This window comes from Psittacula echo, assembly GCF_963264785.1.
Source record: "Psittacula echo genome assembly, chromosome: 2".
In the NCBI taxonomy this organism is placed as follows: domain Eukaryota; kingdom Metazoa; phylum Chordata; class Aves; order Psittaciformes; family Psittacidae; genus Psittacula; species Psittacula echo.
The window spans coordinates 161,225,553-161,251,355 of NC_137737.1; the positions used below are offsets into that span (position 1 = coordinate 161,225,553).

General features: G+C 61.2%; 1 protein-coding gene across 8 annotated transcripts in view; it reads right to left on the minus strand.

Moving 5' to 3' along the window:
* Window positions 1-475: 475 nt before the first annotated feature.
* The window catches only part of MROH1 (maestro heat like repeat family member 1), an 87,889-nt gene continuing 62,561 nt past the window's right edge, over window positions 476-25,803 (minus strand). For 4 of the 8 annotated variants that reach the window (XM_080639605.1, XM_080639604.1, XM_080639603.1 and 1 more), the window contains 9 exons: window positions 10,844-10,981; window positions 9,133-9,247; window positions 5,804-5,950; window positions 4,728-4,916; window positions 3,883-4,035; window positions 3,673-3,807; window positions 3,466-3,568; window positions 2,748-2,813; window positions 476-923 (listed from right to left, as the gene is read on the minus strand). In XM_080639605.1, the coding sequence (XP_080495731.1) occupies window positions 838-923; window positions 2,748-2,813; window positions 3,466-3,568; window positions 3,673-3,807; window positions 3,883-4,035; window positions 4,728-4,916; window positions 5,804-5,950; window positions 9,133-9,247; window positions 10,844-10,981 (1,132 nt within the window). In that variant the 3' untranslated portion in view covers window positions 476-837. Of the gene's footprint in view, window positions 924-1,507; window positions 2,503-2,747; window positions 2,814-3,465; window positions 3,569-3,672; window positions 3,808-3,882; window positions 4,036-4,727; window positions 4,917-5,803; window positions 5,951-9,132; window positions 9,248-10,843; window positions 10,982-25,803 lie in introns of those variants that run through there. The other 4 variants (XM_080639601.1, XM_080639602.1, XM_080639607.1 and 1 more) reach the window with 4 other exon arrangements.

Consider the following 25,803-nt stretch of genomic DNA (forward strand, 5'->3'; position numbering starts at 1 on the left):
GCTGAAGGTGTCACTGGGGGTGCTGAGGAGGAGGAGGATGGAGCCAGGCTGTGCTCTGGGACCACCCCGCAGCTCCCTCAGTGCTTCTGGTTGTGGTGGAAGCGCCCTCAGAGCCCCCCTGCCCCCCTATAGCGGGGTAGATCCCAGCCCAGGAGCCCAGGGGGCAGGAACGGGAACAGGAGATGAAGACCCCAGAGCATGGACAGAGCCCACGACGTGGAGCAGGGGGAGATGGGGCAGCACCAGCACCACTCACATGGGGCAGGACCAGCGCTGGGGCACCCCATGGGTAGAGCCAGGGCCAAGCCTGGACTTCCCCTTTGAGAGACGGAGCATCTTCCTCTGGACGAGATCCTGCACAGGCACATCCCAGGCTGCTCCCTCCCCACAGACCCCCCCAAACCCCCCATGGGCCACCTCAGGGCGCTGCAGGGGGGGTCCCACCACCCCCTTCACCCCCAAAGCTTGAGGAGCAAAGAGCTTTATTTAAAAAGACACCTATGTACAAGTACCTGGGGGGGGCTCAGCCACCGCAGGCACCCAGGGATGGGGACCCGGGATCAGCAGCAGCAGCAGCAGCGGGGGGCGAGGGTCTGGGGGCTCCATCCTGAGCAGGGGCGCTGCCAGCCCATGGCTCCAACTGCCCCTTCCCACCACCCGCAGCCACTGAGGACCCCCCCGTCCCATTGAACAATCAATGCCCACCGTGGTCCGGGACCGCCGCGAGCAGAGGGAGAGGATGGAGCTGCCGATGGAGGCAGAGGCGGCAGTGCCCGGGGTCACCCCTGGCGAGGACCTGCCCCTGGATCCCTGCAGCGGAGCCGGGGGCCCCGGGGCTCACAGGATCCGGACCAGGCGGCCCAGGGTCTCGGCCACCTTCACACGGACGGAGGGGACGGGATCCTTCAGGAGCAGGTTCAGAGCTGGGGGGAGCAGAGCACAGAGAGGCTGGGGGGGCAGGACCGTGGTTACCCAAAACCCTGCCCCAGGCTGGGCCAGCGGGGACCCTGCCCCTCTGCTGCGGGAAGGGGAGACCTGAGAGCAGCTCCAGAGCCTAAAGGGCTGCAGGGAACCGGGAGAGGGGCTTGGGACAAGGGAGGCAGGGATGGGAGGAGGAGGAACGGCTCCGACTGGAAGAGGGAAGAGTTGATGGGATCTGGGGATGAAGTTCATCCAGCTGAGGGTGACTGGGCCCTGGCAGGGGTTGAAGGGAGAAGCTGTGGCTGCCCCATCCCTGGCAGTGCTCAAGGCCAGGTTGGACACAGGGGCTTGGAGCACCCTGCTCCAGTGGAAGGGGTCCCTGCCTGTGGCAAGGGCTGGAGCTGGAGGAGCTTTAAGCTGCCTTCATCCCAACCCATCCCATGGCTCCATGACTGTGAATCGAACCCAGGGGTACCGGACCCTCTGCCAGCTCCATCCCCATCACACCCCAAGGGCTGGACACCCCCCCCCCCTCACCCCAGCACCCCCTGCTCTGCAGCCAGGCCCCGCTGCGATGGCCCCTGGCCGCTGCTGTCCCTGTGCTGGGGGGGGCACCGGGGATGTGGGGCAGGAGCTGGGGCTGCCCCCGCACTGCCCGGGGGTGCAGAAGGGCTCCGGTGCTGGGGGCCGGGGCCGGGAGCGGCGCAGGCAGCACCGGCCCCTTCCTGCCATCAACACCGACCCCAGCGCCTGGAGCGGCTCCCGGGAGGCTCCCGGTGCTTTCCCGCCGGGGTCACTCCTGCCCCGTTCACGGCGCGGACCGCGGGTCCCATCCTGCCCATCCCGGCCCCGGGGCGGGTGCAAACCCCGCGTTCCAGCCCCCTGGAGCCCGCTCAACACGGGAAGCTCGTGCAACCCAATCCGTGCTGCTGGCTCCAGCCATTACTCACCCGCGGGCAGATTATCTTTCACTTGTTGCACACAGAAAGGCCCCTTTTCTTCTGGAAGGGGCTCGGGGAGCCAACGGAAAGATAGTTTTTCCTTTTTTAGTGTTTTTTAAGCTGCCTCTGGCACGCTCCGGCAGTTTCCGAGCATTACTGCATGCTATGAGGTCACCGGTGACAGGGAAAAAATCCCTGAAATCCAGGAAAATTACTTAACTCTGCTCCAAAATGCCACCGGCTGCAAGGGGGCTTTTTATGGCCCTTCGCAAGGAGCCCTCGCGCTGCCTCCAACACTGCAAACGCTCCCTGAGCCCCTCCTGAGCATCCAAACCTGCAGCAAACACCCCTGAGCCCCAGCCATGGAACTGAGATCATGGGGGGACCGTGTCTGGCTCTGGGGGTCCCTGGGTACCCCACTGAGCCCACCCTGCAGCCACAGCCCCCTGTGCCACCCAAAGGCCATCGCAGCATCCCTGCACCAGCAGCAGGATCCCTACAGGACCCCCCATTGCTGCTGGTGCTGGGATCATCCCGGCCACAGCTCTGGCTCCATCGGCTGCTCAGGAGGTGAAGGATGTTCCCAGTGTGCCCTGGGTCACGCAGGGATGCAGCCGGTGCTGCCTGGATCCCGCTGCACCTGCACATCATGGAGTCATGGAATGGGTTGGGTTCAAGGGACCTTGAAGAGCATCCAGTTCCTCCCCCTGCCATGGGCAGGGACACCATGGGACATGGAACAGGAGACTGTGATGGCCTAAAGAGCTGCTGGTCCTCAGGTCCCTGATCAGGTCCCATCCCAAAGAGCAGGAGCCTCTGGCACAGCAGGGGCTGGGGAGCCCCATCTCACAGGCCTGAACCCCGGCTCTGGTGCTCATTACTCACCCGAAATGAGTTGGTCAAGATCCACTTGCTGGCAGTGATCCTCATCCACGTGCAGCACCAGGAAGCCTGAGGAGAGATTCCAGGGTCAGGGCTTGGTTTGGATCCCACCGAGGAGCCTCACATTGAACCATGGAAGGTTTGGGTGGGAAAGGACCTCAAAGCTCCGCCAGCTCCAACCCCTGCTCTGGGCAGGGACCCCTTCCACTGGAGCAGGGTGCTCCAAGCCCCTGTGTCCAACCTGGCCTTGAGCATGGCCAGGGATGGGGCAGCCACAGCTTCTCCCTTCAACCCGTGCCAGGGTCCCAGCACCCTCATGGGGAAGAACTTCCCAAGATGCCATCAACTCTTCCCTCTTCCAGTTGGAGCCGTTCCCCCTCCTCCCATCCCTGCCTCCCTTGTCCCTAAGCCCTTCTCCAGGTTTCCTGCAGCCCCTTTAGGCACTGGAGCTGCTCTCAGGTCTCCCCTTCAGGAGCCTTCTCTTGTCCAGGCTGCCCCAGCCCAGCTCTCCCAGCCTGGCTCCAGAGCAGAGGTGACCTTGGACTCTCGGAGCATCTTCCAAGCTGGTCCAGGCCCCATTAAAAGCATCCATCACCAGTGCAGCCCAGCACTGCAGACCTGGCTCTGGCTGGGCATTGCCCATCACCAGTGATCACCAAACCACGGCCCGACCCGGCTGTGCGCGTTCCGCTGTCCCTGCGGACCCCGCGCTCAGCCTCACCGATGAACATGGGCGCTGCTGCTCGGATGTCCACCCAGTTGCTCTTGAAGTAGAAGAGGTTGGTGAGGATGAGGCGGTTCAGCATCTCCGGGTAGCTCTGCATCTAGGGCAGAGGCAGCAGGGAGATCCCACAGGAGTGGCTCCGCAGAGAGGGCAGGGGCAGAACAGGGACAGGACCGGGGGCACCCTGAGCCCCGCCGCACTCACCAGGTGCTTGCAGACGTCGTTGATGAACTCCCCGTAGTGCAGGCTCCTGCCCTCCCGCAGGTGCTTGCGGAACATGTCCCGGAGCCCCTCGCAGCCCATGCTGGGCCCGCACATGCGCAGCGCGAACTTGCAGGCCTGGGCAGAGAGCGGGGGCTGCAGCGCAGGGGGGGTCCATGGTGGCCCCCCTGCCCCGTTTCAGGGGGTACTCACATTGACCACGTCCGGCTGCGGGTCCTGCAGGTGCAGCAGCAGCGTCACGAGGCCGTTGAGGATCTGCTCGAAGAAGACCTCGCAGTGGCCGTGGCTGAAGCGGCTCAGGTGGCCGAAGAGGACGATGGAGGAGTGGCGGAGCTCGGGCTGCTCCTGGGGACGGGGAACGGGAGGGCTCAGAGGGACCGAGCTGCACCGGGCACCTCCTGCCCAGGGACAGCAGCTCCCAGCACCCAGCTCCCAGCACCAAGCACCCAGCTCCCACCATGCAGGCTGCAGCAGCAGCAGCAGAAACGCTGCTGTCAATGGGGAGCACCTCCTGCCCCGGCCTCACTGTAGGACCTCGGCTCATGGATGTGCTTTGAAAGGGATCTGAGATGATGGAGGCCTGGAGCAGCTCTGCTCTGGAGCCAGGCTGGGAGAGCTGGGCTGGGGCAGCCTGGAGAAGAGAAGGCTCCTGAAGGGGAGCCCTGAGAGCAGCTCCAGTGCCTAAAGGGGCTGCAGGGAACCTGGAGAGGGGCTTGGGACAAGGGAGGCAGGGATGGGAGGAGGAGGAACGGGAAGAGTTGATGGCATCTTGGGAAGTTCTTCCCCATGAGGGTGCTGGGACCCTGGCACGGGTTGAAGGGAGAAGCCGTGGCTGCCCCATCCCTGGCAGTGCTCAAGGCCAGGTTGGACACAGGGGCTTGGAGCACCCTGCTCCAGTGGAAGGGGTCCCTGCCCGTGGCAGGGGTTGGAGCTGGAGGAGCTTTGAGGTCCTTTCCCATCCGAATTCCAAGATCCCATGACACAGGCTCTGGACAGCTCATCCAGACACCCCGGCAGTGGCCCTGGCCCAGCCTTACACTGTCGAAGAAGGGCCGGATCCTGATGGCGATGTGCAGGAGCATGGACTGGATGTCTCGCTCTTCCACGTGATCCAGAAGCTTGGAGAGACTGGACATGGCCTCCAGCGCAACCAGGTTGTGGGGATCATCCTTGTCATCCATGCCGTTGACCATGGAGGCCAGCAGCTTGGCACCGTGCTTCCTCACCTGCAAGAGAAGAGGCAGCAAGAGTGGTCCCCATGGGGTGAAGATGCCAGGGATACGCCCCTGGGATTCTCCTGCTCCACACACGGCTCCCAGATGGAAAGAGCTGGAAGATAACTTGAATTGGGACCACCACAGCAAAGCATCTCCAGCCTGGGACAGTCCCTGCAGTCACCAGCTGCTTTACTGCAGCTCTCCAGTGGGATGCAGAGCAGGGTGGAAGAGCCTTAAACCCATGGGCTCATCCCTACCCTCCTTGCAAAGCCACAGCCCTTTGGCGAGTGGGGATACCAATTCCTGCCTGAACCGCACTGATGGGACAGGGAATGGCTTTGCTTTATGGGATCCATTCAGCTACAGGAAACCTGGAGAGGGGCTTTGGACCAGGTAAGGATGGGATGAGGAGGAACGGCTCCAACTGGAAGAGGGAAGAGTTGATGGGATCTTGGGAAGTTCTTCCCCATGAGGATGGTGAGACACTGGGAGGGATGGAGGGAGAAGCTGTGGCTGCCCCATCCCTGGCAGTGCTCAAGGCCAGGCTGGGCACAGGGGCTTGGAGCACCCTGCTCCAGTGGAAGGGGTCCCTGCCCGTGGCAAGGGCTGGAAATGGAGGAGCTTTAAGCTCCCTTCCAACCCAACCCATTCCCTGACTCCATGATTCAAATCCCCTGGAGCAGCAGGGAGCGATGGGATCACGGCTCCAGCACGGTCGTGATGCTGCTCCTGTGTGGCAGCCGCCACCTCGGTTTGGGAGCTGCCATCACCAAGTGAGGATGTCCCCGTGCTCCTGCCCCAGCTCCCCCCTGACTTGGACCAGCACCATCCCTGGTGGCCCCGTGCTCCCCTGTCCCCCCCATCCCTGCAGGCCCTGGGGCTGGGCCCGCTCTCACCTTCTCCGGAGAGCCCGCGGCGACGTTGCCGAGCCCGCGCAGCACCAGCATCCGCACCAGCGTGCAGGGGTCCTTCTGCCGCCCGGCCAGGTTGTCCATCACCGTCTCCAGCAGCATCAGGTCGTTCACCACGTTACTGCTGAGGAGCTGGAGCAGAGGTGAGGGTCAGCAGTGACAGGACAGGGCACATGGACCGCAATGGGGACAACGGCTGAGGCTGGGATGCTCTTAACCCTTCACACCCGGGAAGAGCCCCGGTGGAGCTGGGTTGCCCCAGATCCCCTCAAGCCCTTGCTCCGTGTTTCACCAGCCAGAGACGGGGCTGGCTCTTACATCTGGGGAGCTGCTGGGGCCAGGCCAGAGGAGGCCATGGAGCTGCTGCAAGGGCTGGAGCGGCTCTGCCCTGGAGCCGGGCTGAGGGAGCGGGGCTGGTCCAGCCTGGAGAACAGAAGCTGGATGGGCTTTAAGGTCCCTTCAACCCAAACCATTCCAGGAGTCTCTGACTTGAGGCTCAAGAAGCCCGGTTCAGGAGAGCTGCTGGAGGGAAACACCAGGGCTGCTCCCAACGATGCTCCAACTGAGCCCCTGATGTGGGGAGAGCCACGCACGGAGCAGGATGTGCCCCAAGGTTTGCTGCTGGGCCCTGGCTCCTCCTGGGTGGATCAGGCTCTGCTTTATGGAAGGTTTAAGCAGTCAGCAGGAGCCCAGCACCAAAGGCACCCCAAGGCAGGGTTGAGGGGCTGTAGGGTGCTCCAGGCTGCAGTGCAGTGAGGGGCACCCCATGTGCTCCCACTGACACCTCAGAGAGGCCGGGGGCTGCGAGGGACCCCATAACAGGAGACCTGGGACCCTAGAGCCTGCCCCACACCCAGCACCGTGGGCTTGGGCTGGACACGCAGCGCTGCCACCAGCACCCACAGCACCCACAGCACCCACGGCACCCACAGCACCCACGGCACTGACAGCACCCAGAGCACTGACAGCACCCAGAGCACTGACAGCACCCACAGCACCCACAGCACCGACAGCACTGACAGCACCGACAGCACCCACAGCACCCACAGCACCGACAGCACTGACAGCACCGACAGCACCCACAGCACCCACAGCACCCACAGCACTGACAGCACCCAGAGCACCCACAGCACCGACAGCACCCACAGCACCCACAGCACCCACAGCACTGACAGCACCGACAGCACCCACAGCACTGACAGCACCCAGAGCACTGACAGCACTGACAGCACCGACAGCACCGACAGCACCCACAGCACCCACAGCACTGACAGCACCCACAGCACCCACAGCACCCACAGCACCCACAGCACCCACAGCACCCACAGCACCCACAGCACTGACAGCACCAACAGCACCGACAGCACCGACAGCACCCACAGCACCCACAGCACCCACAGCACTGACAGCACCCACAGCACCCACAGCACCCACAGCACCCACAGCACCCACAGCACACACAGCACCCACAGCACCCACAGCACCCACAGCACCCACAGCACACACAGCACCCACAGCACCCACGGCACCCACGGCACCCACAGCACCCACAGAACGCACAGCACCCACGGCACTGACAGCACCCACAGCACCCACAGCACTGACAGCACCCACAGCACCCACGGCACTGACAGCACCCACAGCACCCACGGCACTGACAGCACCTGCATGGGCGCAGGGCTGGCACCGAGCCCCTGTCCCTATGGACCAGGCGGTGCTGTCACCCCGGGCAGTGCCTCCTGTGCCCCCCCCGGGTCCATGTGCAGGAGGGACCCGAAGCCGCCCCCTCCAGCCCCAGGGCTGCTCCCTCCTCACTTCCCGCTGCCCCCCGGGCCGGGCAGGAGGGAAGGGCCGAGCTCTCTCCCCATCACCCGGAGCCAGGACGGACCCGGGGGTTCGGTTCCCCCCAGCCCCACGCTGCGGCAGAGCTCGAGGTTACAGCCCCGGAGCTGCCGGAGCTGAGGCAGAGCCGGGCCCAGCTCCAGCCCCGCAGCAAACACACACAGAGCCCTAATCCCGGCGCTGGGAATGCCGGAGGTGCGGGTGGGGGGGTCTGGAGCTGCGCTGTTGGCAGCGCGAGCTCCTTTATGTAACCAGAACTCCTGGAGGGGCCGGGCCGAAGGTGGTGCGGAGCGGGGGGGCTGAGTCTGCTGGCGCAGGGAAAGGCCTTGAGTCACTCCATTCCTGCGGGTGTACGTCAGGACGGAGCTCGGAGCGCTGGCTCACGGAGCCCGGCTCGGAGCCCTGCGACTGCTGCGCTGCCAGCCCCTACCACGGGGCCGGGAAGGCGAGGAGGACCTGACACAGCTTAACCCTCGTCCCGGCTGCTCCCCGGGGAGAGATAGAGGGGGGAAAGGAGGGGGAATGGATGGAGGGAGGGAAGCGCTGGAGCCACCATCCCTGGAAGTGTTCACACACCGTGGAGATGAGGCCCTCAAGGGTTAGTGGTGGCCTTGGCAGTGGTGGGTTAATGCTTGGACTTGATGATCTTAAAGATCAAAGCTGGTTGATTCTATGATTCTACGTGTTATATGACTCTATAGATGGATGGAGGGATGGATGTATAGATAGATGGATGGAGGGATGGATGTATAGATGGACAGATGGAGGGATGGATGGATGATGGAGGGATGGATGGAGGGATGGATGGATGGATGTATGGATAAATGAGGGATGGATGGATGGATGGATGATGGAGGGATGGATGAGGGAGGGATGGATGGATGGATGGATGGATGGATGGATGGATGGATGGAGGGAGGGAGGGAGGGATGGAGGGATGGACCCATGGAGAGATGGATGGATGGATGGATGGAGGGATGGACCCATGGAGAGATGGATGGATGGAGGGATGGATGGATGGAGGGATGGATGGATGGAGGGATGGAGGGAGGGATGGAGGGATGGATGATGGAGAGATGGATGATGGAGGGATGGAAGATGGAGGGATGGATGGATGGATGGAGAGATGGATGGATGGATGGATGGATGGATGGACGGATGGAGAGATGGATGGATGGATGGATGGATGGAGGGATGGATGGAGGGATGGACCCATGGAGAGATGGATGGATGGATGGATGGAGGGATGGACCCATGGAGAGATGGATGGATGGAGGGATGGATGGATGGAGGGATGGATGGATGGAGGGATGGAGGGAGGGATGGAGGGATGGATGATGGAGAGATGGATGATGGAGGGATGGAAGATGGAGGGATGGATGGATGGATGGAGGGAGGGATGGATGGATGGATGGATGATGGAGGGATGGATGGATGGACGACAGATGGACAGATGGACAAGCCCCACTCACCTCAGCGAAGAAGGCCGTGGTGGTGATCCTCTGGCTCTCAAAGACACTGCTCAGTGTTGGGACGAGGTTCTTGACGATCAGGGGCAGGCGGGGGCCAGCGTGTCGGGCCATGGCGCTGGGAGGAGAGACGCGTGTGACCGGGGGGTTGCTGCACTGGGGCTACTGGTGGCCACTGCACCCCAGAGGGGCTTCAAGGACCCCGGTGGGTCCCTCTGCCCAGGGGTCTGTGGGGCGCTGGCACCCAGCCCCATGCCATGGGGCTGCCACAACGAGCTCCAGCAAAGTGCCACCTCCTCCCGTGCCATGGGAAGGCACAAGCCACCAGCAGAGCCGTGGGCTGCCTGCACTGCCCATCTTCACACCCTGCACCCCCTGCCTGCAGAACCAGCCACTGCCACCAGGACTTAGGAGCCGAGGGCCCTGGCCTGGCGTCGTCCCCTCCCGCCTGGGATGAAGCCCAGGGCAGGACGGAGGCTGGTGCACAGCAGCAGCCCTTGGCCAGCAGGGACGGTTCCTGTTGTGGATGAGACTCAAGTGTTTGGGAGGCTCAATAAAGCATTTGTTGGGAATACTGGAAAATCCCACACTGCTCGTCTCCTCCGCAGCCATCCAAGAGCTATTAATGGCACTGGGTGGAGGGACAGAGAGGTCCTTGGCTGAACCAGGTTTCACCATACCCGACCATGGGCTGTGGCCGTCACTCGGCCTCACTGCCTAATGCCATGGAAGGACAGGCAGAGGCCAGCAGCCACCCGCAGGGATCGGTGCCATCTGCAGGGATCGGTGCCGCTGCGATCCCTGATGGACTGCAAAGACACTGCAGCAGCAGTGAAAGGAAAAAGGAGTTTCCAGCCAAGACCTTTGGGTGTCATCCCTTGGTTAGAAGGGAACAGGGAGCCTGAGCTCCAATGGGACGGGGAATCAAAAGGTCTGGATGACAGGGAGAACGTGGAGCTGCTGGAGGGAGTCCAGGGGAGGCCACGGGGCTGCTGCGAGGGCTGGAGCAGCTCTGACCTGGAGCCAGGCTGAGAGAGCTGGGCTGGGGCAGCCTGGAGAAGAGAAGGCTCCTGAAGGGGAGACCTTAGAGCAGCTCCAGTGCCTAAAGGGGCTGCAGGAAACCTGGAGAGGGGCTTGGGACAAGGGCCTGTAGGGACAGGCCAAGGGGAATGGCTTTAACCTGCCCGAGGGGAGACTGAGATGAGCTCTTAGGCAGAAGCTCTTCCCTGTGAGGGTGCTGAGGCGCTGGCCCAGGGTGCCCAGAGAAGCTGTGGCTGCCCCATCCCTGGCAGTGCTCAAGGCCAGGTTGGACACAGGGGCTTGGAGCACCCTGCTCCAGTGGAAGGGGTCCCTGCCGGGGACAGGGGTTGGAGCTGGAGGAGCTTTAAGCTCCCTTCCAACCCAACCCGTTCCATGGTTCCATGCCATGGCTGAAGAGCTGCTGCACAGCTGCAGTGGGACTGACGGCAGCCACACCATGGTGGGACCCAGCTGCCACCCCGCTGCGGGCAGCAGGGCAGAGCCCAGCACCAACCCCTCAGTGATGCTGCAGAAGCCGGCAAGACCCTGCCTGGGCTCTGGTGCATCGCAGCTCATGGTGCACCCCTCTCCACTTACTCTGGGTGCTCTCCCAGCCCCAGTGCCCCCAGGGCAGCTCCTGCACCAGTGCTCGAGGCGATGCCGGAGCAGCAGTGCCCTGGCGGCAGCTCCTCACCCGGCCAGCACGGTGATCCCATCGTGGTGCCTCTCCGGACTTGCCATCAGATCCCAGGCGCCGGCGCTGTCCACAGCCCTGGCCACCTCCTCGCTGCCCCCACGGACCAGCATGGCCTTCAGCGTCTCCACCGCGCTGCTGCAGGGGGAAGCACCGGCGTTAGCTGGGATTGGGTTGGGTTGGGTTGGGTCAGGTTAAGTAGGTTAGGTTAGATTAGGTAGGTTAGGATCGGTTAGGTTAGATTAGGTTGGGTTAAGTCAGGTTAGGTGAGGTTTGGTTAGGTTAGGTAGGTTAGGTTAGATTAGGTTGGGTTAGGTCAGGTTAGGTGAGGTTTGGTTAGGTTAGGTAGGTTAGGTTAGATTAGGTTGGGTTAGGTCAGGTTAGGTAGGTTAGGCCAGGTTAAGTTAAATTAGGTTGGGTTAGGTCAGGTTAGGTGAGGTTTGGTTAGGTTAGGTATGTTAGGTCAGGTTAGGTTGGGTTAGGTCAGGTTAGGTGAGGTTTGGTTAGGTTAGGTAGGTTAGGTTAGATTAGGTTGGGTTAGGTCAGGTTAGGTGAGGTTTGGTTAGGTTAGGTAGGTTAGGCCAGGTTAAGTTAAATTAGGTTGGGTTAGGTCAGGTTAGGTGAGGTTTGGTTAGGTTAGGTATGTTAGGTCAGGTTAGGTTGGGTTAGGTCAGGTTAGGTGAGGTTTGGTTAGGTTAGGTAGGTTAGGCCAGGTTAGGTTAAATTAGGTTGGGTTAGGTCAGGTTAGGTGAGGTTTGGTTAGGTTAGGTATGTTAGGTCAGGTTAGGTTAAATTAGGTTGGGTTAGGTCAGGTTAGGTGAGGTCAGATCAGGCTGGGTCAGGTTAGGATAGGTTATGTTATGTTAAATTAGGTTAGATTAGGTCAGGTTATGTGAGATTTGGTTAGGTCAGGTAGGTTAGGATCGGTTAGGTTCGATTAGGTCAGGTTAGATTAGGTAAGGTTAGGATAGGTTAGGTTAGATTAAGTCAGGTAAGGTCAAGTAGGTTAGGATAGGTTAAGTTCGGTTAGGTCAGGTTAGATTAGGTAAGGTTAGGATAGGTTACGTTAAATTAAGTTAGATTAGGTCAGGTTAAGTGAGGTTAGGTTAGGTCAGGTAGGTTAGGATTGGTTAGGTTAGATTAGGTTGGGTTAGGTCAGGTTAAGTTCAGTTAGGTCAGGTTGGATTAGGTTAGGTCAGGTTTAGGAAGCTGCCTGTCCTGCCTGCAGCACATCTGATAGCCATAGATTAGGTTAGGTTTGGTCAGATTGGGTTAGGCCAGGTTAGCACAGGTTAGGTCAGGTTAGATTGGGTCAGGCCAGGTTAGCACAGGTTAGGTCAGGTTAGATTGGGTCAGGCCAGGTTAGCACAGGTTAGGTCAGGTTAGATTGGGTCAGGCCAGGTTAGCACAGGTTAGGTCAGGTTAGATTGGGTCAGGCCAGGTTAGCACAGGTTAGGTCAGGTTAGATTGGGTCAGGCCAGGTTAGCACAGGTTAGGTCAGGTTAGATTGGATCAGGCCAGGTTAGCACAGGTTAGGTCAGGTTAGATTGGGTCAGGCCAGGTTAGCACAGGTTAGGTCAGGTTAGATTGGGTCAGGCCAGGTTAGCACAGGTTAGGTCAGGTTAGATTGGGTCAGGCCAGGTTAGCACAGGTTAGGTCAGGTTAGATTGGGTCAGGCCAGGTTAGCACAGGTTAGGTCAGGTTAGATTCGGTCAGGTTTAGGAGGCTGCCTGCCCTGCCTGCAGCCCATCTGGCAGCCACAGACTGGGTTAGGTAAGGTCAGGTTAGGTCAGGTTAGATTAGGTCAGGCTTAGGAGGCTCCTGTCCTGCCTGCAGCCCATCTGGCAGCCATGGAGCAGCAGCAGAAGGAGCTCCTGGTCCTGGGCCAGGCGGGTGCCTGAGGCTGATGAGTTATGGGAGAGCTTTAGCCCAGAGCTCAGCGCTACTTCATCTACCCCGTGACGTGAGTCCTGAAACCCATCCAGCACAATGGGCTGGAGGGAAAGAAGCCCAGAACTACTCTAACAAAGGGGTTTTGGCCTTAAGATTTTATAGGCAGGGATTATTTTGCTGCAAGCACAGAGCAACATATGGGAAACATACGTTATCCTGTCACAACAGCCCCAATGTGAGCCATGGATAGATCCCAGCCTTCCATGGAAGCGAAGGGAACGTCTCTGCCACACACACAAAGAAAACATCACTTAGGAAGAGGGTCTCAATGTGGAATAAAGACTGGTTTGGGTGGGAAGGGAGCTTAAAGCTGCTCCAGACCCTGTCCCGGGCACAGACCCCTTCCACTGGAGCAGGGTGCTCCAAGCCCCTGTGTCCAATCTGGCCTTGAACACTGCCAGGGATGGGGTCCTGGGGAGCTTCTCCTCCCCCAGCACCCCGGGTCCTGCTCCTCAGGCTCCAGCCTCTCTCCCCCAGCCTGGGTCTGTGCTGGGATGGCCCCGACCCAGGGACAGGACCTTGCCCTTGGCCTGGTTGAGCTCCAGGAGGTTCCCACTCCTCCAGCCTGTCCTGGTCCCTCTGATCCTGCCCTTCCCTCCAGTGTCACTGCACCAGCAGCTCGGGGCCAGCACTGCCTCGCTGAGGATGCTCGATCCCACTGCCCATGGAACCCACAAAGACATGGAACAGAGTCAGTGCCAGCGCTGATCCCTGGGGAACACCGATCATCTCTGCTCTCCACTTGGACACTGAGCCATTGACCACAACTCTTCGAGTGCAATCATTCAGCCAATTCCTGACCCCTGCTCCTGTGCTTCTATGATCCCCTAAGCCTCACAGCTCAAATTTGCATCTGGGAGAACCTGTGATGTAGCCCAGGAAAGCTCCACTGGGATTCATTTCCTCGCGGCACAAGCAAACAGCAACAAAACCCTTCTGCAGGAAGCTCATGGACAAGCCAGGCCCATGGACCTCGCACCAGCTCCGGGTTACGGACATGAGCCAGGGTTATGGACACGAGCTCCACTCCAGCCTTCCCAAGGCTCCCACTGCCAGCCCCATCCCAGCCCCACGAGCAGTGAGTGCAGGGGGTTAAGGCCCCACGCAACCGGAGCTGCTTCAAGCGGCTCATTTCCAAGCTCTGCTTTTTCCACAGTGTCCTATAGACACTTCCTTCCTCTCCAACAACAGCCCGGCTCTTCCAAGCTCCCTTTCCTGCCAAACTATCATATTCACCTTCACCAGCTCGCTTCGGCATTTAAAGATGATGAAGCCTCAGAATCCAACACGCGGACAGGAAACGACTTTGATATCGGAACCGGCTCCTGGGGCTGTGCTGGAATTCCACATCCCGCGGTCGGACAGAGGCCGATCCCCCCCATCCAGCAGTGACTTCATGGATACGCAGCCACGGCCCCCGGCCTGCGCTCACACAGAGCCACACGCTGGTCCCTGCCCCTTGGTCATTGCTAGAGCACAGACTGGGTTGGGGTGAAGGGACCTTAAAGCTGCTCCAGTTCCAAACCCTGCCCTGGGCAGGGACCCCTTCCACTGGAGCAGCTTGCTCCAAGCCCCTGTGTCCAACCTGGCCTTGAGCACTGCCAGGGATGGGGCAGCCACAGCTTCTCTGGGCACCCTGCGCCAGCGCCTCAGCACCCTCACAGGGAAGAGCTTCTGCCTAAGAGCTCAGCTCAGTCTCCCCTCGGGCAGGTTAAAGCCATTCCCCTTGGCCTGTCCCTGCCTGCCTTGTCCCAAGCCCCTCTCCAGGTTCCCTGCAGCCCCTTTAGGCTCTGGAGCTGCTCTCAGGTCCCCCCTTCCCGCAGCAGAGGGGCAGGATCCCCTCCCTGAGCTGCTGCTCCCGCTCTGGGCTGCACCCAGCACTGAAGCCGGGTCCTGGGGAGCTTCTCCTCCCCCAGCACCCCAAGTCCTGCTCCTCAGGCTCCATCCCGTTCCCCTCCCGTTCTCTCCATTCTCCGGCGGTTTTCCAAACACCTGAGGATCAAGCGGAGATTTGAAGCACGTCTGGGAGTGGTGATGAAGGAGCCGCGCTCCCTTCCTGAGGACACCGGTGCTGTGTGGTACCCACTGCTGTGATCCTGAGGGAGCAGCGCGGAGCATCACCAGCGGTGGAAGCCATGAGGACCAGCATGAGTCCCTGCAGTGTAATCCTGACCAGCTCCACCAAGCAAAGCCCAAGGCCAAGGTGTCCACCTCCATCAGCAGGAGGGAGCATCCGGAGAGGGACTGGGGGGTTTTCCCTCATCTGGGACTTGGGGGATCCAGGATATGGGGGAATCCCACTTCTGGGATGCGGTGCTGAAGAGGTGCTGGTTCCCCTGATCCTCCAGCCTGGCACATTGGCTTTTCTCACAACAGGATCTGGAGGCTCTTGCACGCTGATGCTTCCCTGTTGGAATGGCCTTGCTGCCCCAGGCAGGAGCCCGCACCAGCAACGGGGAGGCTCCTCCAGCCCCGCTTCCATGGACGGAGCCCAGCACGTTCTGGTTCGTGTCCCTGGTGCTGTGTGGAATCCAGATGCTGCTGGAGGAAGTGCGGCTGTTTCTGGCTCCTTCACCCCCTTCCCTGGGAGGCAACCGGTTGCTTCGAGTTTCCTTCAGCATTCCCTGTGTTATGACACAGGGTCCGGCCGGGATCAGCGGGAAGAGCCTGAGGAGAACAGCCAGTTCTGGCAGCAGGAGCCCAGAGCCACAGAGGCAGCAGGAGCATCGCTCCCATGGGAGGATCCGCATGGAGAGCGCAGAGCTGCTGTGCAGGAGACCCCAGGGCACGTGGGAAGTGCCACCACGGAACGGCGGAGCAGCCACGGCGCAACCCAGGGTCAGCCACATCCAACCCCTGCCAGCAGGTCAGGAGCTAACTTCATCCTAACACATGGCCCCAGTAAACACTGCCCAGAGCCCAGCGCCATCACCCAGAGCAGGGCCTGAGAGCAGCTCCAGAGCCTGAAGGGGCTGCAGGGAACCTTGAGGAGGGCTTGGGACAAGGGAGGCAGGGATGGGAGGAGGAGGAACGGCTCCAACTGGAACAGGGAAGAGTTGATGGGATCTTCGGAAGTTCTTCCCCATGAGGGTGCTGGGACCCTGAAGGGGTTGAAGGGAGAAGCTGTGGCTGCCCCATCCCTGGCAGTGCTCAAGGCCAGGTTGGACACAGGAGCTTGGAGCACCCTGCTCCAGTGGCAGGGGTTGGAGCTGGAGCAGCTTTAAGGCCCCTTCATCTCAACCACTCCATGATCCTAAAGGCAGAGCCCACCACGGTTCCGCAGCAGACAGGGGCACTGCTCCCAGTGACACCACTCCAGTGGCTTTGTGTGGGTAAGGAACCGGCCTTTCCTCGCCACTGGGATGTGACAAATGAGCTGTCAAATGCTGCTAAGCCCTTCCAGGCCGCTGCTGCTTTCTCTGGTGCCTCTGTGGGCTCCTCCAGCCTTTATTTTCCTCTCCCAACACTAAGAATAGCCTGGAACAAACCCGAGTCTGGGAACTCCTGGAGGAGGAGGCTGGAAGTCGGGGCAGAGCCTCCTCCCTGCTGCCAAGCCCAAGCCCAGCTCCAGAGCAGGCTCTGGATGCTGCGCTGCTGGCAGGAGCCTGGAGAAGCAGCTCTGAGGCTCCTGCAGCACCTCCTGCCCTCGCTGCCCCAGGTGAGGGGTGAACCGCAACCCCACTGACTCCAAGAGCTCTAAGGCAGATCCAGTGGGACCGGTTGCTGCAGGGCTGCGCCACGGGCACACCGCGGCCACCAGGAGCTGGTGAAGGTGGATGGAGCCACACAGGGAACAATGGCTGGAGCCAGCCCCCTGCACCCTCCAGCCTGCAGGAAGCTGAGGACCTGCATCCATGGAGGGGATGTGGTCCCTGAGCCCACCACACAGTGGGTGCAGCCCCATGAGACACGGAGGGGACCAGGACTGGGAGAGCCCCAGAGCTCACCTAACGTGGGCTCTGCTGCCAGGGCACCGACCTGGCCTGGCACAAAGGCTCTGCTTGAAACATCCAGGAGCTGATGGTGCTCATAAGGTCACACAGAGCAATGGGGAATGATCACAGGAGCATGGAATGGGTTGGGTTGGAAGGGACCTTAAAGCTCACACAGTTCCAAGGCACTGGAATGCTCAGACAAGCCGTGGCTGCCCCATCCCTGGCAGTGCTCAAGGCCAGGTTGGACACAGGGGCTTGGAGCACCCTGCTCTAGTGGAGGGGGTCCCTGCCTGGTGCAGGGGTTGGAGCTGGAGGAGCTTTAAGGTACCTTCTAAACAAAACCATTCCATGGCTCCATATGACCGAGACAAGCTGCAGCCGCAGATATCAGCTGTATCCCACAGCAGGGCTCAGGCTGTCACCCACAGCAGGGCTCAGGCTGTCACTCACAGCAGGGCTCAGGCTGTCACCCACAGCAGGGCTCAGGCTGTCACTCACAGCAGGGCTCAGGCTGTCACTCACAGCAGGGCTCAGGCTGTCACTCACAGCAGGGCTCAGGCTGTCACCCACAGCCGAGCTCAGGCTGTCACCCACAGCAGGTTGAAGCTGTCACTCACAGCAGGGCTCAGGCTGTCATTCAGAGCAGGGCTCAGGCTGTCACCCACAGCAGGGCTCAGGCTGTCACTCACAGCAGAGCTCAGGCTGTCACCCACAGCAGGTTGAAGCTGTCACTCACAGCAGGGCTCAGGCTGTCATTCAGAGCAGGGCTCAGGCTGTCACCCACAGCAGGGCTCAGGCTGTCACCCACAGCCGAGCTCAGGCTGTCACCCACAGCAGGTTGAAGCTGTCACTCACAGCAGGGCTCAGGCTGTCATTCAGAGCAGGGCTCAGGCTGTCACTCACAGCAGGGCTCAGGCTGTCACTCACAGCAGGGGTCAGGCTGTCACTCACAGCAGGGCTCAGGCTGTCACTCACAGCAGATCTCAGGCTGTCACTCACAGCAGGGCTCAGGCTGTCACTCACAGCAGGTTGAAGCTGTCACCCACAGCAGAGCTCAGGCTGTCACTCACAGCAGGGGTCAGGCTGTCACCCACAGCAGGTTGAAGCTGTCACTCACAGCAGGGCTCAGGCTGTCACTCACAGCAGATCTCAGGCTATCACCCACAGCAGGGCTCAGGCTGTCACTCACAGCAGGGCTCAGGTTGTCACTCACAGCAGGGCTCAGGCTGTCACTCACAGCAGGGCTCAGGCTGTCACTCACAGCAGATCTCAGGCTGTCACTCACAGCAGGGCTCAGGCTGTCACTCACAGCAGGGCTCAGGCTGTCACTCACAGCAGGGCTCAGGCTGTCACCCACAGCAGAGCTCAGGCTGTCACCCACAGCCGAGCTCAGGCTGTCACCCACAGCAGGTTGAAGCTGTCACCCACAGCAGGGCTCAGGCTGTCACTCACAGCAGGGCTCAGGCTGTCACCCACAGCAGGTTGAAGCTGTCACCCACAGCAGGGCTCAGGCTGTCACCCACAGCAGGTTGAAGCTGTCACCCACAGCAGGGCTCAGGCTGTCACTCAGAGCAGGGCTCAGGCTGTCACCCACAGCAGGGCTAAGGGTGTCACTCACAGCAGGGCTCAGGCTGTCACCCACAGCAGGGCTCAGGGTGTCACCTACAGCAGGTTGAAGCTGTCACCCACAGCAGGGCTCAGACTGTCACTCACAGCAGGGCTCAGACTGTCACTCACAGCAGGGCTCAGGCTGTCACCCACAGCAGAGCTCAGGCTGTCACTCACAGCAGGGCTCAGGCTGTCACCCACAGCAGAGCTCAGGCTGTCACTCATAGCAGGGCTCAGGCTGTCACTCACAGCAGGGCTCAGGCTGTCACTCACAGCAGAGCTCAGGCTGTCACTCACAGCAGGGCTCAGGCTGTCACCCACAGCAGGGCTCAGGCTGTCACCCACAGCAGGGCTCAGGCTGTCACTCACAGCAGAGCTCAGGCTGTCACCCACAGCAGGGCTCAGGCTGTCACCCACAGCAGAGCTCAGGCTGTCACTCACAGCAGGGCTCAGGCTGTCACCCACAGCAGAGCTCAGGCTGTCACCCACAGCAGGGCTCAGGCTGTCACCCACAGCAGAGCTCAGACTGTCACTCACAGCAGGGCTCAGGCTGTCACCCACAGCAGGTTGAAGCTGTCACTCACAGCAGGGCTCAGGCTGTCACCCACAGCCGAGCTCAGGCTGTCACCCACAGCAGGTTGAAGCTGTCACCCACAGCAGGGCTCAGGCTGTCACTCACAGCAGGGCTCAGGCTGTCACTCACAGCAGGGCTCAGGCTGTCACTCACAGCAGGGCTCAGGCTGTCACTCACAGCAGGGCTCAGGCTGTCACTCACAGCAGGGCTCAGGCTGTCACCCACAGCAGGGCTCAGGCTGTCACCCACAGCAGGGCTCAGACTGTCACTCACAGCAGGGCTCAGGCTGTCACCCACAGCAGGTTGAAGCTGTCACTCACAGCAGGGCTCAGGCTGTCACCCACAGCCGAGCTCAGGCTGTCACCCACAGCAGGTTGAAGCTGTCACCCACAGCAGGGCTCAGGCTGTCACTCACAGCAGGGCTCAGGCTGTCACTCACAGCAGGGCTCAGGCTGTCACTCACAGCAGGGCTCAGGCTGTCACTCACAGCAGGGCTCAGGCTGTCACCCACAGCAGGGCTCAGGCTGTCACTCACAAAAGGGCTCAGGCTGTCACTCACAGCAGGGCTCAGGCTATCACTCACAGCAGGGCTCAGGCTGTCACTCACAGCAGAGCTGAGGCTGTCACTCAGAGCAGGGCTCGGGCTGTCACTCACAGCAGGGCTCAGGCTGTCACTCACAGCAGGGCTCAGGCTGTCACTCACAGCAGGGCTCAGGCTGTCACTCACAGCAGGGCTCAGGCTGTCACTCACAGCAGGGCTCAGGCTGTCACCCACAGCAGGGCTTAGGCTGTCACCCACAGCAGGTTGAAGCTGTCACCCACAGCAGGGCTCAGACTGTCACTCACAGCAGAGCTCAGGCTGTCACCCACAGCAGAGCTCAGGCTGTCACCCACAGCAGAGCTCAGGCTGTCACCCACAGCAGAGCTCAGGCTGTCACCCACAGCAGGGCTTAGGCTGTCACCCACAGCAGGGCTCAGGCTGTCACCCACAGCAGGGCTCAGGCTGTCACTCACAGCAGAGCTGAGGCTGTCACTCAGAGCAGGGCTCGGGCTATCACTCATAGCAGGGCTCAGGCTGTCACCCACAGCAGGGCTCAGGCTGTCACCCACAGCAGAGCTCAGGCTGTCACCCAGAGAAGAGCTCAGGCTGTCACATACAGCAGGGCTCAGGCTGTCACTCACAGCAGGGGTCAGGCTGTCACCCACGGCAGGTTGAAGCTGTCACCCACAGCAGGTTGAAGCTGTCACCCACAGTAGGGCTCAGGCTGTCACCCACAGCAGGGCTCAGGCTGTCACTCACAGCAGGGCTCAGGCTGTCACTCACAGCAGGGCTCAGGCTGTCACCCACAGCAGGGCTCAGGCTGTCACCCACAGCAGGTTGAAGCTGTCACCCACAGCAGGGCTCAGGCTGTCACCCACAGCAGAGCTCAGGCTGTCACCCACAGCAGAGCTCAGGCTGTCACCCACAGCAGAACTCAGGCTGTCACCCACAGCAGGGCTTAGGCTGTCACCCACAGCAGGGCTCAGGCTGTCACCCACAGCAGGGCTCAGGCTGTCACCCACAGCAGAGCTCAGGCTGTCACCCACAGCAGAGCTCAGGCTGTCACCCAGAGAAGAGCTCAGGCTGTCACATACAGCAGGGCTCAGGCTGTCACTCACAGCAGGGGTCAGGCTGTCACCCACAGCAGGTTGAAGCTGTCACTCACAGCAGGGCTCAGGCTGTCACTCACAGCAGATCTCACGCTGTCACCCACAGCAGGGCTCAGGCTGTCACTCACAGCAGGGCTCAGGTTGTCACTCACAGCAGGGCTCAGGCTGTCATTCACAGCAGGGCTCAGGCTGTCACTCACAGCAGATCTCAGGCTGTCACTCACAGCAGGGCTCAGGCTGTCACTCACAGCAGAGCTCAGGCTGTCACTCACAGCAGGGCTCAGGCTGTCACCCACAGCAGAGCTCAGGCTGTCACCCACAGCAGGTTGAAGCTGTCACTCACAGCAGGGCTCAGGCTGTCACCCACAGCAGGTTGAAGCTGTCACTCACAGCAGGGCTCAGGCTGTCACCCACAGCAGGTTGAAGCTGTCACTCACAGCAGGGCTCAGGCTGTCACTCACAGCAGATCTCAGGCTGTCACTCACAGCAGGGCTCAGGCTGTCACTCACAGCAGGGCTCAGGCTGTCACTCACATCAGGGCTCAGGCTGTCACCCACAGCAGAGCTCAGGCTGTCACCTACAGCCGAGCTCAGGCTGTCACCCACAGCAGGTTGAAGCTGTCACCCACAGCAGGGCTCAGGCTGTCACTCACAGCAGGGCTCAGGCTGTCACCCACAGCAGGTTGAAGCTGTCACCCACAGCAGGGCTCAGGCTGTCACCCACAGCAGGTTGAAGCTGTCACCCACAGCAGGGCTCAGGCTGTCACTCAGAGCAGGGCTCAGGCTGTCACCCACAGCAGGGCTAAGGGTGTCACTCACAGCAGGGCTCAGGCTGTCACCCACAGCAGGGCTCAGGGTGTCACCTACAGCAGGTTGAAGCTGTCACCCACAGCAGGGCTCAGACTGTCACTCACAGCAGGGCTCAGACTGTCACTCACAGCAGGGCTCAGGCTGTCACCCACAGCAGGGCTCAGGCTGTCACTCACAGCAGGGCTCAGGCTGTCACCCACAGCAGAGCTCAGGCTGTCACTCATAGCAGGGCTCAGGCTGTCACTCACAGCAGGGCTCAGGCTGTCACTCACAGCAGAGCTCAGGCTGTCACTCACAGCAGGGCTCAGGCTGTCACCCACAGCAGGGCTCAGGCTGTCACCCACAGCAGGGCTCAGGCTGTCACTCACAGCAGAGCTCAGGCTGTCACCCACAGCAGGGCTCAGGCTGTCACCCACAGCAGAGCTCAGGCTGTCACTCACAGCAGGGCTCAGGCTGTCACCCACAGCAGAGCTCAGGCTGTCACCCACAGCAGGGCTCAGGCTGTCACCCACAGCAGGGCTCAGGCTGTCACTCACAGCAGGGCTCAGGCTGTCACCCACAGCAGGTTGAAGCTGTCACTCAAAGCAGGGCTCAGGCTGTCACCCACAGCCGAGCTCAGGCTGTCACCCACAGCAGGTTGAAGCTGTCACCCACAGCAGGGCTCAGGCTGTCACTCACAGCAGGGCTCAGGCTGTCACTCACAGCAGGGCTCAGGCTGTCACTCACAGCAGGGCTCAGGCTGTCACTCACAGCAGGGCTCAGGCTGTCACTCACAGCAGGGCTCAGGCTGTCACCCACAGCAGGGCTCAGGCTGTCACCCACAGCAGGGCTCAGACTGTCACTCACAGCAGGGCTCAGGCTGTCACCCACAGCAGGTTGAAGCTGTCACTCACAGCAGGGCTCAGGCTGTCACCCACAGCCGAGCTCAGGCTGTCACCCACAGCAGGTTGAAGCTGTCACCCACAGCAGGGCTCAGGCTGTCACTCACAGCAGGGCTCAGGCTGTCACTCACAGCAGGGCTCAGGCTGTCACTCACAGCAGGGCTCAGGCTGTCACTCAGAGCAGGGCTCAGGCTGTCACTCAGAGCAGGGCTCAGGCTGTCACTCAGAGCAGGGCTCAGGCTGTCACTCACAGCAGGGCTCAGGCTGTCACTCACAGCAGAGCTGAGGCTGTCACTCAGAGCAGGGCTCGGGCTGTCACTCACAGCAGGGCTCAGACTGTCACTCACAGCAGGGCTCAGGCTGTCACTCACAGCAGGGCTCAGGCTGTCACCCACAGCAGGGCTCAGACTGTCACTCACAGCAGAGCTCAGGCTGTCACCCACAGCAGAGCTCAGGCTGTCACCCACAGCAGAGCTCAGGCTGTCACCCACAGCAGAGCTCAGGCTGTCACCCACAGCAGGGCTTAGGCTGTCACCCACAGCAGGGCTCAGGCTGTCACCCACAGCAGGGCTCAGGCTGTCACTCACAGCAGAGCTGAGGCTGTCACTCAGAGCAGGGCTCGGGCTATCACTCACAGCAGGGCTCAGGCTGTCACCCACAGCAGGGCTCAGGCTGTCACCCACAGCAGAGCTCAGGCTGTCACCCAGAGAAGAGCTCAGGCTGTCACATACAGCAGGGCTCAGGCTGTCACTCACAGCAGGGCTCAGGCTGTCACCCACGGCAGGTTGAAGCTGTCACCCACAGCAGGTTGAAGCTGTCACCCACAGCAGGGCTCAGGCTGTCACTCACAGCAGGGCTCAGGCTGTCACCCACGGCAGGTTGAAGCTGTCACCCACAGCAGGTTGAAGCTGTCACCCACAGTAGGGCTCAGGCTGTCACCCACAGCAGGGCTCAGGCTGTCACTCACAGCAGGGCTCAGGCTGTCACCCACAGCAGGGCTCAGGCTGTCACCCACAGCAGGGCTCAGGCTGTCACCCACAGCAGGTTGAAGCTGTCACCCACAGCAGGGCTCAGGCTGTCACCCACAGCAGAGCTCAGGCTGTCACCCACAGCAGAGCTCAGGCTGTCACCCACAGCAGAACTCAGGCTGTCACCCACAGCAGGGCTTAGGCTGTCACCCACAGCAGGGCTCAGGCTGTCACCCACAGCAGGGCTCAGGCTGTCACCCACAGCAGAGCTCAGGCTGTCACCCACAGCAGAGCTCAGGCTGTCACCCAGAGAAGAGCTCAGGCTGTCACATACAGCAGGGCTCAGGCTGTCACTCACAGCAGGGGTCAGGCTGTCACCCACAGCAGGTTGAAGCTGTCACTCACAGCAGGGCTCAGGCTGTCACTCACAGCAGATCTCACGCTGTCACCCACAGCAGGGCTCAGGCTGTCACTCACAGCAGGGCTCAGGCTGTCACTCACAGCAGGGCTCAGGCTGTCACTCACAGCAGGGCTCAGGCTGTCACCCACAGCAGGTTGAAGCTGTCACTCACAGCAGGGCTCAGGCTGTCACTCACAGCAGAGCTCAGGCTGTCACTCACAGCAGGGCTCAGGCTGTCACCCACAGCAGAGCTCAGGCTGTCACCCACAGCAGGTTGAAGCTGTCACTCACAGCAGGGCTCAGGCTGTCACCCACAGCAGGTTGAAGCTGTCACTCACAGCAGGGCTCAGGCTATCACCCACAGCAGGTTGAAGCTGTCACTCACAGCAGGGCTCAGGCTGTCACTCACAGCAGATCTCAGGCTGTCACTCACAGCAGGGCTCAGGCTGTCACTCACAGCAGAGCTCAGGCTGTCACTCAGAGCAGGGCTCAGGCTGTCACTCACAGCAGGGCTCAGGCTGTCACTCACAGCAGGGCTCAGGCTGTCACTCACAGCAGGGCTCAGGCTGTCACTCACAGCAGGGCTCAGGCTGTCACCCACAGCAGAGCTCAGGCTGTCACCCACAGCCGAGCTCAGGCTGTCACCCACAGCAGGTTGAAGCTGTCACTCACAGCAGGGCTCAGGCTGTCACTCACAGCAGATCTCAGGCTGTCACCCACAGCAGGGCTCAGGCTGTCACTCACAGCAGGGCTCAGGCTGTCACCCACAGCAGGGCTCAGGCTGTCACCCACAGCAGGGCTAAGGGTGTCACTCACAGCAGGGCTCAGGCTGTCACCTACAGCAGGTTGAAGCTGTCACCCACAGCAGGGCTCAGACTGTCACTCACAGCAGGGCTCAGACTGTCACTCACAGCAGGGCTCAGGCTGTCACCCACAGCAGAGCTCAGGCTGTCACCCACAGCCGAGCTCAGGCTGTCACCCACAGCAGAGCTCAGGCTGTAACTCACAGCAGGGCTCAGGCTGTCACTCACAGCAGGGCTCAGGCTGTCACCCACAGCAGAGCTCAGGCTGTCACCCACAGCCGAGCTCAGGCTGTCACCCACAGCAGGGCTCAGGCTGTCACTCACAGCAGGTTGAAGTTGTCACCCACAGCAGGGCTCAGGCTGTCACTCACAGGAGGGCTCAGGCTGTCACCCACAGCAGGTTGAAGCTGTCACCCACAGCAGGGCTCAGGCTGTCACCCACAGCAGGTTGAAGCTGTCACCCACAGCAGGGCTCAGGCTGTCACTCACAGCAGGGCTCAGGCTGCCACTCACAGCAGGGCTTAGGCTGTCACCCACAGCAGGGCTCAGACTGTCACCCACAACAGAGCTCAGGCTGTCACTCACAGCAGGGCTCAGGCTGTCACTCACAGCAGGGCTCAGGCTGTCACCCACAGCAGGGCTCAGGCTGTCACCCACAACAGGGCTCAGGCTGTCACCCAGAGCAGAGCTCAGGCTGTCACTCACAGCAGGGCTCAGGCTGTCACTCACAGCAGAGCTCAGGCTGTCACTCACAGCAGGTTGAAGCTGTCACCCACAGCAGAGCTCAGGCTGTCACTCACAGCAGGGCTCAGGCTGTCACTCACAGCAGGGCTCAGGCTGTCACTCACAGCAGGTTGAAGCTGTCACTCACAGCAGGGCTCAGGCTGTCACCCACAGCAGGGCTCAGGCTGTCACTCACAGCAGGGCTCAGGCTGTCACTCACAGGAGAGCTCAGGCTGTCACTCACAGCAGGGCTGAGGCTGTTACCCACAGCAGGGCTCAGGCTGTCACTCACAGCAGGGCTCAGGCTGTCACTCACAGCAGGGCTCAGGCTGTCACCCACAGCAGGTTGAAGCTGTCACTCACAGCAGGGCTCAGACTGTCACCCACAGCAGGGCTCAGGCTGTCACTCACAGCAGGGCTCAGGCTGTCACTCACAGCAGGGCTCAGGCTGTCACCCACAGCAGAGCTCAGGCTGTCACTCACAGCAGAGCTCAGGCTGTCACTCACAGCAGGGCTCAGGCTGTCACCCACAGCAGGGCTCAGGCTGTCACTCACAGCAGGGCTCAGGCTGTCACCCACAACAGGGCTCAGGCTGTCACTCACAGCAGGGCTTACGCTGTCACTCACAGCAGGGCTCAGGCTGTCACTCACAGCAG